Source organism: Globicephala melas, chromosome 3, assembly GCF_963455315.2.
Source record: "Globicephala melas chromosome 3, mGloMel1.2, whole genome shotgun sequence".
Classification (NCBI taxonomy): Eukaryota; Metazoa; Chordata; class Mammalia; order Artiodactyla; family Delphinidae; genus Globicephala; species Globicephala melas.
In genome coordinates this window covers 160,291,496-160,304,679 of record NC_083316.1, presented here as the reverse complement: position 1 = coordinate 160,304,679, position 13,184 = coordinate 160,291,496, and the positions used below count along the sequence as shown (strand labels likewise).

At 52.4% G+C, this 13,184-nt stretch overlaps 1 protein-coding gene across 3 annotated transcripts in view; it reads right to left on the bottom strand.

Moving 5' to 3' along the window:
• Positions 1-13,184, bottom strand: part of SLC25A42 (solute carrier family 25 member 42) — a 26,529-nt gene extending 13,345 nt beyond the window's left edge. For 2 of the 3 annotated variants that reach the window (XR_009563543.1, XM_030880040.2), the window contains exons 1-2: positions 13,077-13,184; positions 1,989-2,103 (exon numbers count right to left, since the gene is read on the bottom strand). Coding sequence is in view for 2 of the 3 variants with exons in the window: in XM_030880040.2 (XP_030735900.2) it covers positions 1,989-2,069 (81 nt within the window). In the remaining variant the exon portion in view is untranslated. The remainder of the gene's footprint in view (positions 1-1,988; positions 2,104-13,076) is intronic. The other variant, XM_060296938.1, reaches the window with a different exon arrangement.

Below are 13,184 nucleotides of genomic sequence, written 5' to 3'. Positions count from 1 at the left end.
GGGTCTTCACTGCTGTGCGCGGGCATTCTCTAGTTGATGACAGTGGGGGCTACTTGTCATTGTGGTGTGCGTGCTTCTCACTGTGGTGGCTTCTCTTGTTGCGGAGCACGGGCCCCAGAGCGCGCAGGCTTCAGTAGCTGTGGCACGTGGGCTCAGTAGTTGTGGAGCACGGGCTTAGTTGCTCTGCAACATGTGGGATCTTCCCGGATCAGGGCTCGAACCCGTGTCCCCTGCATTGGCAGGTGGATCCTTAACCACTGCGCCACCGGGGGAGTTCCCACTGACCTTTTTTTTAAAAAAAAAAATTTTATTTTTTTGGCTATGTTGGGTCTTTGTTGCTGCACATGGGCTTTCTCTCATTGCAGCGAGTGGGGGCTACTCTTCATTGCAGTGCACGGGCTTCTCACTGCGGTGGCTTCTCTTGTTGCAGAGCACGGGCTCTAGGTATGTGGGCTCAGCAGTTGTGGCACACAGGCTTAGTTGATCTGCGGCATGTGAGATCTTCCTGGCCCAGGGCTCGAACCCGTGTCGCCTGCGCTGGCAGGCAGATTCTTAACCACTGCGCCACCAGGGAAGCCCCCCCAACTGATTCTTAAATGACCACAGCTGGCTTATTCTTTAAAGAGCTTGGCCGGCATAGGCATCACTGAATGGTCAAAGTCTCCATACCCGTCATATGGAGAGATCCTGCAAATGAAAAAGGAGGCAGGCAGCCCGACGGAGAGGAAACAGGTGATCCACAGATGGGATCCACACCAGTGGTGAACATCACAAGAAGATGCCTGGCTCCTCAACTAAAGAAATGGGACTTTGCAGAGGGAGCTCCCTGCACTGGGCTGGCCAAGCAGGCCAAGACTGACGTGGGTTGTGCCAGCCAGCGCAGAGGAAAACCGGCGCTGTGCGTGTCCCAGTGCACGTCAGGCACGGGGGCCTTTGCTGGGCGTGTCCGCTTGGCGGGATCCATCGGGCCAGTGGAGGGAAAGCCACATCTCCCTCACACTCTGACGCGAAGTTCACTCAACTGTGAGGGATGGGTGCCTGCTCTGGGGCTTGCCCCCGCCCCCGCCCCCAGCATGGTGACGGTGGCCCCGAGAACCAGTCCTCCTGCCCACCTGGCGTTCCACAGGGAGACCTGGAATTTGGGGAAAGGTCAGGAGGGCCAGAGGATGATGCTGCTTCAGGCTTTGAGCCCATGGACTTTGAGAACTGCCTGCGGGTGCCTGAGCCAGCCTGGCAGTGAAGGTGGGTTGGTTAGTCCATGTTCTAGGTTCAGCTGGGAGAACTTCTACTGGCTTCTACGGTGAACAAGCACAGGGCTGATCCAATTTCTTCTCTTTTTTCTTTTTCTTAAATATTTACTTATTTATTTATTTGGTCACGCCGGGTCTTAGTTGCAGCGGGTAGGCTCCTGCAGGTGCAGCTTACGGGCTACTTAGTTGCAGCACATGGGCTCCTTAGTTGTGGCATGTGAACTCTTAGTTGCAGCATGCATGTGGGACCTAGTCCCCTGAACAGAGATCGAACCTGGGTCCCCTGCATTGGGAGCGCACGGAGTCTTCACCACCATGCCACCAGGGAAGTCCCTGATCCAATTTCTTTATGAGGGAATAAGGCTTTTGTCTTCAGTTGAAGGGCGTAATCGGAGATGAATTTCAGAGCTGAGGGTAAACTCCTCCCTGGAGCGAGGAGTTCCCCTGCAGCCCACCCCACCTTTGGCTAATTCTTCTGCGTTGGCAAATCTGAGTGAGAAAAGGGGCTCAAGGACACCTTCGACATCCTAGCCAAATTTGAGCGAGGTTTTGGCTTCTTGCCAAGTGGTAGGGCAGCTGGATCCACAGCACAAATGGGGCTATAAAAATGGAATAGGAGGCGGCCTGCATCACTCCCCGGCCTCGCCCTCAGCGTGTTCAGGGGTGATTTGTAATGGGGTGCGAGTACAGGAGAGGGACTGGGTGAGAATGCCCAATGGGGGGGGCCAGGGTACTTGCCTTTGAAGACACATGAGCGGGCAGGATGGGCTCAGCATCCTCACGCAAACGCACCACGCCTTCCTTCACACCATTACCCATTCCAGGCCTGCTCAGGACGGCGGGAGACTCAGTCCTGGGGAGCAAGAAGGGACGAGGTGAGAATCTGGCCTCCTCCACCAGCCTGGGGCCTCTGATTCATCCTCAAGTGGCCCGATGCCAGCATTGCCCCAGTGGCACGCTTCTCCTAACCTGGCTTCTGTCTCTCTGCAGGATAAAGACACCCGAACCTACATCTGGATGTCAGTCCCCTGACCTGACTGCTTAATCATTTACAAAAGCTCTTCTCATCAGCTCTTTTATTTCATCCTCACAAATGGGCCTCTGAGTCCTCTGTTTTTTTTACCCTAGTACCAACTGCCCAGATTGGCTCAGAGAGGTTAAGCTGGCAGCAAGGTCACACAGCAGGAGGCAGGGGCGTGGCAGGGTGTAGGGTGTGGAGGCTGGAGGGCTCCACCTGCCCTGGAGCCCAATGCCCTCTGGGCTTATGCCAGCTTGGACCTGAGACTCCGTCCACAGAAATACTTTTAGAAAATTAATCTTTGTCCTACTGTGTGGCTGCCTGCCCTTTGCGGGCAAGTTATAGTAAAGTGTCCTAATACTTGAGGATTCCTCCCTGGAAACCTGTAAGCAGATAAGTTAGGGGGTCCCCGGAGAAAGAGAACCAGGAATGGCTCTCTTGACATAAGAGAAGCCATTTTGGCCCAAGCCATTTTGTGAGCTAAGCCTGGCAGCAATGCTTGCCTTTGAACAGGTCTCGGTAATTAATGATCTAAAGCGAACAAAGGAATGCAGGAACAGAGAAAAGGCAGTTAGACAGTAGTGCAGAGTCCTAGTTCCTCCTCAAGGGATAGACATAATAATAAACATATCTTTGAGTTCTCTGGGAACTAAGGCCCCCACCCAGGTGGAGGGTGGAATGATGTTGACCCTCTTGACTTCAATCAACTAAAGTTTGGACTCTGTGGACCTTTGCCCCAATTCTATGCTGAATTCTCCTCTGTTCAAGCCCCTTCATGAATATGCATGTACCCTGAGCTTAAAACTTCCCCAATTTTGCTGTTCGGGGAGACACTGCTTTGGGAAAGGTCCCCGGTGTTCCCCTTACTTGATGAAAGTCATAATAAATCCTTCCTTTTCCCCTCCCCATCTTTGGCTTGGTTGTCTCTATTGGCTTGACACCACCAAGAGATGAACCCAGTTTTCAGGTAACACAGGCTCGTGTCCAAATTTCCTCTTATGAAAGAATGTCTTTTCCTCTTGTAAGGACACCAGTCCTATTGGATCGGGGTCCACCCTAACAACCTCAAGTAATACATCCTTCCTTCTCCCCATCTTTGACTTAGTTGTGTCTATTTGCTTGACACCCACCACAACGTGAACCCAGTTTTCGGATAACAAACCTACCTTTAACCTCCTAGTGCAGGCACACTCAAAGCTCAGCCAACCACACGGAGGGGACCAGGAGGAAAAAAGGATGAAGGACTGGTGTCACGGAGATGCCACTGGACACCGGTATGCTTAGAGGTATCCCTTGCTTTAAAATCACCCAATGAATCAACATGCTTTCCTGTAAAATGATGCAAACGAGGCAGATGCCCCCCTGAGCCAGCTCTGGAAGCCCCTCCTGCCCTCCAGGTCCTCCCAGGCACCCGCTGGTACGAAACATCCTAGGAAGCACAAGCAGGATTCTGTTCCAGGTGGCCTCTGCCGCTGTTTCCTACCTAAAATGGTCCCTGGCTCGGGGATGAACAGCTGCTTCTAAGACGGGGCCAGAAACTCAACGATGAGCCTGGACCACCCTGAGGTGTCAGGCAGGAACCAAAGTCAATGGGACTGTGAAAATGGGACACAAAGGCAAATCAAAGAGCTCCTCGTGGCCAAAGCAGGAATGCTGAGCAACAAAATCAATAAAGCAGTGTTGGGTTTTTTTTGTTTGTTTTTTTGTTTTTGGCTGCACCAAGGCATGAGGGATCTCAGTTCCCCAACCAGGGATCGAACCCGTGCCCCCTGCAGTGGAAGCACGTAGTCTTAACCACTGGACCACCAGGGAAGTCCCAGAAGTGTTGGATTATAACCCAAAGTGTAAGATAAATAGCCGAGAGTCCACATGGATATAAATAAATGATTGAATAAATAAATAAATGAGGGAGAAGAGACAAATCTCCCAGGCAGAAGAATCCCAAATAAATTACGCAGATGCTCAGTGCTGGAGGAAGGGAAGCGTAAGCACGACCCCTTAGGTGTGGGCCACGTGGCAACTTCCTTCCAAAGGGCACAGCACAGAAAGGGGGGAAGGGAGTAACCTTACAGTGAGGACACCTGACAGACACCACCTCAGCCACGTGATCAAGGTCAACACCACAGTGATAAGTCACACTGATGGCGCGTGCCCAGGACACGTGTGTGTGTGTGTGTGTGTGTGTGTGTGTGTGTGTGACGAGAAAGGCACTTCCCCTCTATGGTCCTCTGCTCCAAAGCCCAGTCCAACCATGAGAAAAACACCAGACAAATCCCAACCAAGGGCCAAGGGCCATAGAACACCTGACCAGTTCTCATCAAAACCGTCAAGGTCGTCGAAACCAAGAAAGTCTGAGAAACTATCTTAGCCCAGAGAAGCCTAAAGAGATGTGACGACTAAAGGTAATGTGAGGATCCTGGGACAGAAAAAGCACATTAGGGAAACACTAAGGAAATGTGAATAAACAATGGACTTCAGTTAATAATAATGGATCAGTATTTGTACATCAGTTGTGACAAATGTACCATACCAAAGGAAGATGTTATTAATACGGGAAACTGGGTGTGTGCGGTGGAGGGGAACTCTGTATTACTTTTGCAATTTTTCTATAAACCTAAAACTGCTCACAGACAAACAAACAAACAAAGAGAAACTAGGCCTTAGGGATCTTTTCCAGCCAGTGGCTGGGGTGTCAGTCTGTGGAGGACACCGTGACTCTATCACCCTCCATGCGTCCGGCTGCTGCTCAGTGGCACCCCCCAACACTCTGGACCCCGGGGGACTGTCCTCACACCTGGGCACCCGGATGCAGATGGTGCAGTCTTTGTTTCTTCTGGCTGCGCTTCGCAGCATGTGGGATCTTAGTTCCCCGACCAGGGACCGAACCCGTGCCCCCTGCAGTGGAAGTGCGGAGTCCTAACCACTGGACCGCTGGGGAATTCCCAGTGCGGCCTTTCTTAGGGCTGGGTCAGGCGTGGTGAATGTGGACCCGTTCTGCAAAACTGCCCTCCTGAGAAAGGATCCAGCCCTTTAGTCCCGGCCTCATACAGTCTAGAGTCTGAGCACTTGCCTCCCTCCCTCCCCTGGCCCCGGCCCAGGGCCTGCCCTGGGAGCTCTGTAGAGGGCTCAGACAGAGCCTCGGTGTGGTGGATGCAAACAGAAACAAAGGCACCATACAAACCAGTGCAGACCTACAAAAGCGTGTCACTGCAGGTGACAGAGCGCCAAGGCTGAGTCCCGGGAAGGCACCTGCAGGGGGCTGAATGGTGGCCCCCCCCACCCCCGCCCCAAGACATGTCTCCCTGGAATCTGTGAATGTGGCATTATTTGAAAAAAGCCTTCACAGATGTAATTAAGGTAAAGATCTAGAGATCCTTACCCTGGATGAGGGTAGGTCCTAACAACATGACAAGTGATCTGATAAGAGACAGGAGAACAGATACAGGCAGGGAGGCCGTGTTTAGACAGTGGCAGAAATTGGAATGATACACACAAGCCACAAGCCAAGGAACACACAAAGCATAAAAGCTGGAAGAGACAAGGAGGAATCTTCCCCTAGAGCCCTAGAAGTGGCTCTACAGGAGGATTAATTTGGGATTTCTGACCTCCACAACTGTGAGAGAATAAACTTCTGTTGTCTCAAGACAGTTGGTGGCGAAAGGAATCTAAGATCCTTTCTGGAGGAGAAGCTGGGGTGCCTCAGGCCCCCCAACCCCAAGCAGAAGGGGCAGCCAGAGTCTGCAAGCTGCTTCCCTTGGGGCCCGGTGCCTCCAGGAAGCTCTCCAGGATTGCAGGGCGGAGAGAAGGAGATTCCTGTCCTGGGGCAGTGGTGGGGTTGGGGGTGGGGGAGGTCTCAAGTTTTTGCCTCTTAGGCCAAAGGCTATTTTCCTAGGAAGTAAAGAGCTCTTTGCCCTTTCATAAACAAAAACAAAAAAACTCAAGACAAAGGCAAAGAAACAGCCGGGTCACTGGGAAGGAAAAAAAATAACTTAAAAACATGACAGGTACCAGACTGCACTCATAATGAGAAAAGTGCGTTTAACCTTTGGTGGGGGGCTGTTGGCATGTGTGGGGACAGTAATGCAACTGGTAGATGAGACTGAGGCAGATTGCGGGGAGCATCTCTCTGCAGGTGATTTAGCAGACGCCTTGGAACGTGTGCTGTGCCCCCAGACAGGTGAGCATGAAGCCTCATGGGCCAGTAAGGCCACAGCCAGGTGCTGGTCCCAGTGAAGGTATGAAGGTCTGGATGGGAAGCTATGGGGGAGCGAGGAGAGGGGGACAGGGAGAGTGTGTGACCTAAGCCCTCACAGGAGGATGCCACCCAGCCTGTCACTAATGAGTGAACCTACCTGAACCCAGGTGGGAGGCTGTCCCGATGCAAAGACTGGAAGCAGACCAGGTGTTTATAGAGTGCTGTCAACAGTGATGGGGGGCTTCCCTGGTGGCTCAGTGGTTAAGAATCTGCCTGCCAGTGCAGGGGACACGGGTTCGAGCCCTGGTCCGGGAAGATCCCACATGCTGCAGAGCAACTAAGCCCGTGCGCCACAACTACTGAGCCTGCACTCTAGAGCCCATGAGCCACAACTACTGAGCCCGTGAGCCACAACTAATGAGCCCGTGAGCTGCAACTACTGAAGCCCGTGTGCCTAGAGCCCGTGATCCGCAACAAAGAGAAACCACCGCAATGAGAAGCCCGCGCACCGCAACGAAGAGTAGCCCTCGCTCGCCGCAACTAGAGAAAGCCCGCAAGCAGCAATGAAGACCCAACGCAGCCCAAAAATAAATAAATAAATAAATTTATTTAAAAAAACCCCAAAAAACAGTGATGGGGACTCTCCATACAGGGGAGGAGATAAGGGCACGGAGGGAGCCTGACTGTGGATGTACGTACTTTCCAGCAGTTGGCATTTTGCCTCCCGCCACTCACCTCTTCAAGAATAACAGAGGACACAACCCACGTGTGGCTGACCCAACCCCCGCTGTGCCCTTCCCAGGTCAGAGCCCCTCCCCCTGCACTCAGGCACCCCTGCCATGCCCCCTACTGGCTTCCTTCCCCCAAACTGCCACAAGGTTCTGAATTTACCCCCCAACCTGCCCCGAGGCCTCCCTCACTGAAATGGGGTTCCCACTGCCCACACAGCAGTGGACACAACTGTCCATACTCAGGACAGTTGCCAGGCTCCCTCTGCCACCAGCGTGGGGTCACTGTGCCTGGGACTTCTCCGCGCCCAGCCCCCCAGGTCGGGCCCCCTTATCTGTGCCCAAGAACATGGGCTCTTTTGAGTGTTGTCTGGAGTTCATCATTGGTCAGATGGTGACCAACAGCCCACGTGGCTGAGGGTGAGGCCCAGAGTATATGGAGGGTGGCCTCAGCTGGCGCTTGAAACTCTGAGGCCGGAGCCCCCTCCCTCCCGACTTCCTCCAGCCCCTGCGGCCCCTGCTGCCTCCCTCTCTCCAGGGCAAGAGGCCTGGGCTCTGCACCAAGGCAGGCAACTGGGCCAGATGGTTTCTCCACATTCTTTTGTTTCTATTGTACCTTGTCCCTTCTGTTGTTGCCAGTAATACCGAAATTTTTTTTTAATTATATTTATTTATTTATTTATTATTATTATTTTTTGGCTGCGTTGGGTCTTCGTTGCGGCGTGGGCTTTCTCTAGTTGAGGTGAGCGGGGGCTGCTTTTCGCTGCAGTGCGCAGGCTTCTCATTGCGGTGACTTCTCTTGTTGCAAAGCACAGGCTCTAGGCGTGTGGGCTTCAGTAGTTGTGGCACGAGGGCTCAGTAGTTGTGGCTCGCGGGCTGTAGCGCACAGGCTCAGTAGTTGTGGTGCACGGGCTTGGTTGCTCCGCGGCATGTGGGATCTTCCTGGACCGGAGCTCGAACCTGTGTCCCCTGCATTGGCAGGCGGATTCTTAACCACTGCGCCACTGGGGAAGTCCCTCTTGTTCTGTTTTTGTTTTTTTACCCGGCTCTGCCCCGACCCTGCTGGCCTTGTCTTGTCTGAAATAGCAGAGGCTGCTGGATAAGCACCTTCTTCAATAACGCCCTGCCAAGAATTCTGGCTTCACAGCTGTAGGGGTTACGTGAGGTCTTCCGAAGTCCATGTCCACCCAGGACCTCAGGAAGTGACTTTATTTGGAATAGGGTCTTTCAGGTATTATTAGTTAAGGATATCAAGATGAGATCACCTTGGGGACTTCCCTAGTGGTCCAGTGGCTAAGACTCCATGCTCCCAATGCAGGAGGCCTGCGTTCGATCCCTGGTCAGGGAATTAGATCCCACAACTAATCCCACAATTAGCCACAACTAAAAGACCCTGCATGCTTCAACAAAGATCCCATGTGCTGCAACTAAGACCCTGTGCAGCCAAAATAAACAAACAAACAAACAAACAAATTAATTAATTAAAAAGATGAGATCAGGGCTTCCCTAGTGGCGCAGTGGCCGATGCAGGGGACGTGGGTTCATGCCCTGGTCCAGGAAGATCCCACATGCCACGGAGCAGCTAGGCCTGTAAGCCATGGCCGCTGAGCCTGCGCGTCCGGAGCCTGTGCTCTGCAACGGGAGAGGCCACAACAGTGAGAGGCCCGTGTACCGCAAAATAAATAAATAAAGATGAGATCATCTTGGGTTTGGTGGACCCTAAATCCAATGATGGGTGTCCTTATAAGAGGTCTCACACACACACACACACACAGGGAAGAAGTCCATGTGAAGATGGAGGTGGAGATGAGGGTGATGTGGCCAACAAGCCAAGGAACTCAAGGACTGCCTCTGTCAGCCACCAGAGATGGGGAAAGATTCCCAGTAGGAACCAACCCTGCTGTCTTAGTCAGTTCTGGCTGCTGTGACAAAACACCACAGGCTGGGTGGCTTATAAACAACAGAAATGTATTTCTCACGGTTCCAGAGGCTGGGAAGTCTAAGGTCAAGGTGCCAGCAGCTTTGGTGTCTGTTCAGAATGCTCTTCCTGATTCACAGATGGTGGCCTCTCTGTGTCCTCACATAGCACAAGGAGCAAGGGGGTTCTCTTGGGCCTCCTTTATAAAGCCATTAATCCCATTCATGAGGGCTACACCCTCATAACCGAATCATCTCCCAAAACCCCACCTCCTAATACCATCACACTGGGGATTAAGTTTCAACATATGAATTTTAGGGGAGACGCAAGCATTGAGTCTATAGCACCGGCCGACACCTTGATTTTGGACTTCTGAACTCCACAACAGGGACAGAATAAACTTCTGCTGTTTTAAGCCACCAGCCTGAGGTTATTTGTTATGGAAGCCCCAGGAAACTAATACAGCAAGAGTCTGAGACCAAGGCCCCCCAAGTGTGTACTGTCCCTCGGCTAGTGACCTGCCCATGACCCCGAGGTCACTGCACCTCTCTCTGGACCTCACAGGTTGCCCAGCTGGCAGAACTTCAACAGAAAACCTGGCTTCTCCTGATCTTTGTTGAGACCCTGGAACCCAAGCACTCAGCTGCAGCAAAAGGTATTCAGTGAAGAAAACAAATGTTGACAAGCATATTTTAAAAATAGCACAGGGACCAGGGAGGGGCCCCTGGGGGAACATTCTACTTCTTAAACTGGGTGGTGGTTTCGTTATTCTTTCTACCGTCTTTCTTTTCATGAACACATTACATACTTGTATTATTAAGAAGTATTTCACACTTAAAATAAAAAATACAATGCATTTTTAAAAGAGCTGGCTTGCAAAACCCAAACAAGCTAATAGCTCTGATCATCTCAATATTCCTCTAATGTCTAATTGTCAAAATAGAAGAACCAAAAAACGGGATGACACATGGGAAAAGGCCTGCCCTCAGTCTGATGACGCCCTCCACCTGGCACCAATAGTGGGAAATCACTGACAACTCAAGAAAATCTCAAGACAACTTCTCAAATAGATTTAACATCTGACTTGTCTCAATCTCATCTGACACCTTCCTTCTTTTGCCGGATCCCGGTGCTTTAAAAAAAAACAAAAAACAGAGCAACAGCCAACTTCTCAGACCTCCCCTACTGGGACTCCAGGTGACACCTGCATCTCCTTCTCTAGAAGGACCGCCTTCCCTCCACCCCAACCCCCAAGGTTTCCTTCAGAGCTCTGCAGAGGAGGGACTCAAATATTTCTTGGACTGAGCTTTAGACTCTGGAAGAGAAACAGAAATCTAATGTTTAATCACCACTCCCATGGGCCAGAACACCTCAGAGACAAGATAAGAAGACTGGAGAGAGCAGAACACTTGATAATAACCGTCCTGGCTGCTGGGGGAGGAAACAGGCATTCCAACTTCACAGCTGAGAGAATACTGATGACAGCACAGCCTCCACAGAGGAACATTAACCATTTAAATGGACATGCGCTTTGGCCTGGCCACTCCTAGGAAGTTGCTGCAGTTGGATGTCAAACTCCATGAAGACAGAGAGGTTTCCACGCGTCTGTGCACTGCTGGAGCCCCACACACGTTTACTACATATTTGCTCATGCAAAATTCTATCTATCCATTGCAGCTCGGTTTGTAAAAGCGAAACACCAGCAACAACTTAAACAGCCATCAGTAAGGGACTTGTTTTAAAATCACTTACCCTTTTGGTAAAATTTGATAGAAATTTACCAGTGGTTTAAAAGGGGTGGTGAGGGGGAATATGCACATCTTCCCCACAACCATAGACTATCTCTGGAAGGGAACATTATCATACAGGAGAAACTATTAACAATGAGGGCCTCCAGAGGGGGATGGGGAACCAGCATGGGGAGACCTGCCTGTTTTTTACTGTTATGCCCTTTTGTACTGTTTGATTTTATTTATTTTTTTACCATGTACATCAATGACCTTGTCAAGGTTTATTCATATATTCGCACGTGTGTGTGTATATATATAATATATGCACGTACATACGTATATATAAAATGTGTGCATGTGTATATATGTACATATATATATGCATATACCTACACATACACACACATTTTAAACGACTCCTTTTGAATTTGGACAGAAAACCCCAATGGCTTCAGTTTCCACTGAAGCCGAAGGTGACAAGACCCTCCAGAACATTCCAGCACCATCTTTGCAGGGAGAGACAGGAGAGGGATAAGAAGTACTATGCAAGCGTTACAGGAAACGGCATGTTATTGCTTTTTTAACAGTAAAGCCACCAGCCTCTTTCCATACTGCACACTTGCAAATCACCCTCCAGGGAACTTGAAAAGTTCCAGAAAAATCTTTATCCCCAGCACCATGCCAGGCTCCAGTTTTGCAGTTTGTGTCTAAGCAGCTGAAACATTAGCTCTCTCACTCTGCAGAGTGTTGCCTTACTCTCTCGGTTTATCAGCTTTAAGTCCCCAGGAGCTCTCCCGGGTCAGTGAGGGGCCTCAGTCTGTAAGAGCTGGGCCAGAGGGTGGAAGCCCAGCAAACCCCACCACCCCAGGCGACCCTACCAGCTGGGCCTGCGGCACCCTAGGTGTTGAAGCCCAGCTGCCACAGGGCCCCCGTCTCCACCAGCCCCAGGGCTCTGAGACACGTGTTCAGAAAGCGACCAGGGGCCGCCCCTTCCAGCTCAGCCTTTCCCGACCCAGTCAAAGACAGGACTTCTGAGGAACAGCTGCAGGGAGGGGTCCCCTCCCCTCCCCTCCCCTCCCCTCCTCTCCCCTGCCAACCCCTCAGAGATAAACACAACAGATGGGCAAAAGTGGAGGAGGTCCGCAGAGAAGGGTCAGCAGCAATGCTCAGGAAGGGGTGGGCAATGCCACCCCAATTCAAATCGCTTTAGGTTTATTGCTGGTAAAATGGAGATAATTCCGGTTTTGTCTGGCCCATGGGATTATTCTAAGCCCGGAAATCACTTTAGAGACTGTGATAAGTGAAAAGATAACATCTGGGTGCGCTTTTCCTTGGGGGTGGGGGTGGAGGTTGTAATGATTCTGAGATAGCAAGGCTTGGGTGAATGTTGGAAAACCTGGATTACGGAGGGGGCACAAACACAGGTGAATGTGGAAAAAAGTACGGGTGGGTGCACAGACTGGGGATGTTCGAGTCAGAGGGGGTTGCCAGGGGTACTGGGCAGGCATGTGCATGTGTGGAGGGAGTACCTGAGGGCACTGACCCAGATTACTTAAGGTGGGGGGCAGTGAGAGGGGCCCAGACTTGGCTGTGAGAAAAGCCAGCGAGGGGATAGGAACAAGCACAGATGTGAGTGGGGGACGGTGAGTCTGGGGTCACAGGCTCAGGTGTTGGATGTGGAGGTGCAGGCCCAGGTGTGGTGGCGCGGGGACCGGGTGTGTGTGTGTGAGGATGCCCTGTGGTGTGGGGCTGTCATCATGGGGAAGTCTCAAGCGACGTGTCGGTGGGTGTTCATGAGCGGGGGCGCGGTGTCAGGTGTGTGAAGGGGAATGTAAGTGCGGGCACAGAGTCAGATGCGTGTAGGGGTGCAGAGTTAACTGTGCGAGGCGCCTGGGGGCGCGGCCCCAGGGGTGTGGGGGATGTCAGCGAGGCGGACAGTCTCAGGTGTATGAGGGGAGATGTCAAAGAGAAAGGATGTGGTGTCAGGTATGTGTGGGCTGACGGAGAGAGGCTCCGATCCGGCTGTGGGAGCCCCAAGGGGGCACCAGACTAGCGGTGTTGGGGGCGGGGGGGGGGAGGCTTTAACCTCTCCCAGTCCCCGCGATGCTGCTGTCACGCCCCGCCTCGTCCGCCCCCGCCCCGGGCCCATGACAGCAATGGGCCTCGCCCTAGGTCGGCCCGAGGGGCGCGGGCCCCCTCGACGCCTGCGCCGCCCCGCGACCCGCGTGCCCCCTCACCGACTGGGACGTGTCGCTGCCGCCGCCGCCGCCGCCGCCTCCAGCCGCCACAGCCCCGCCTCGCGCACCCTCCGCGCGCGCCGCGGGAGGGGTCCACGCCGTACTCCG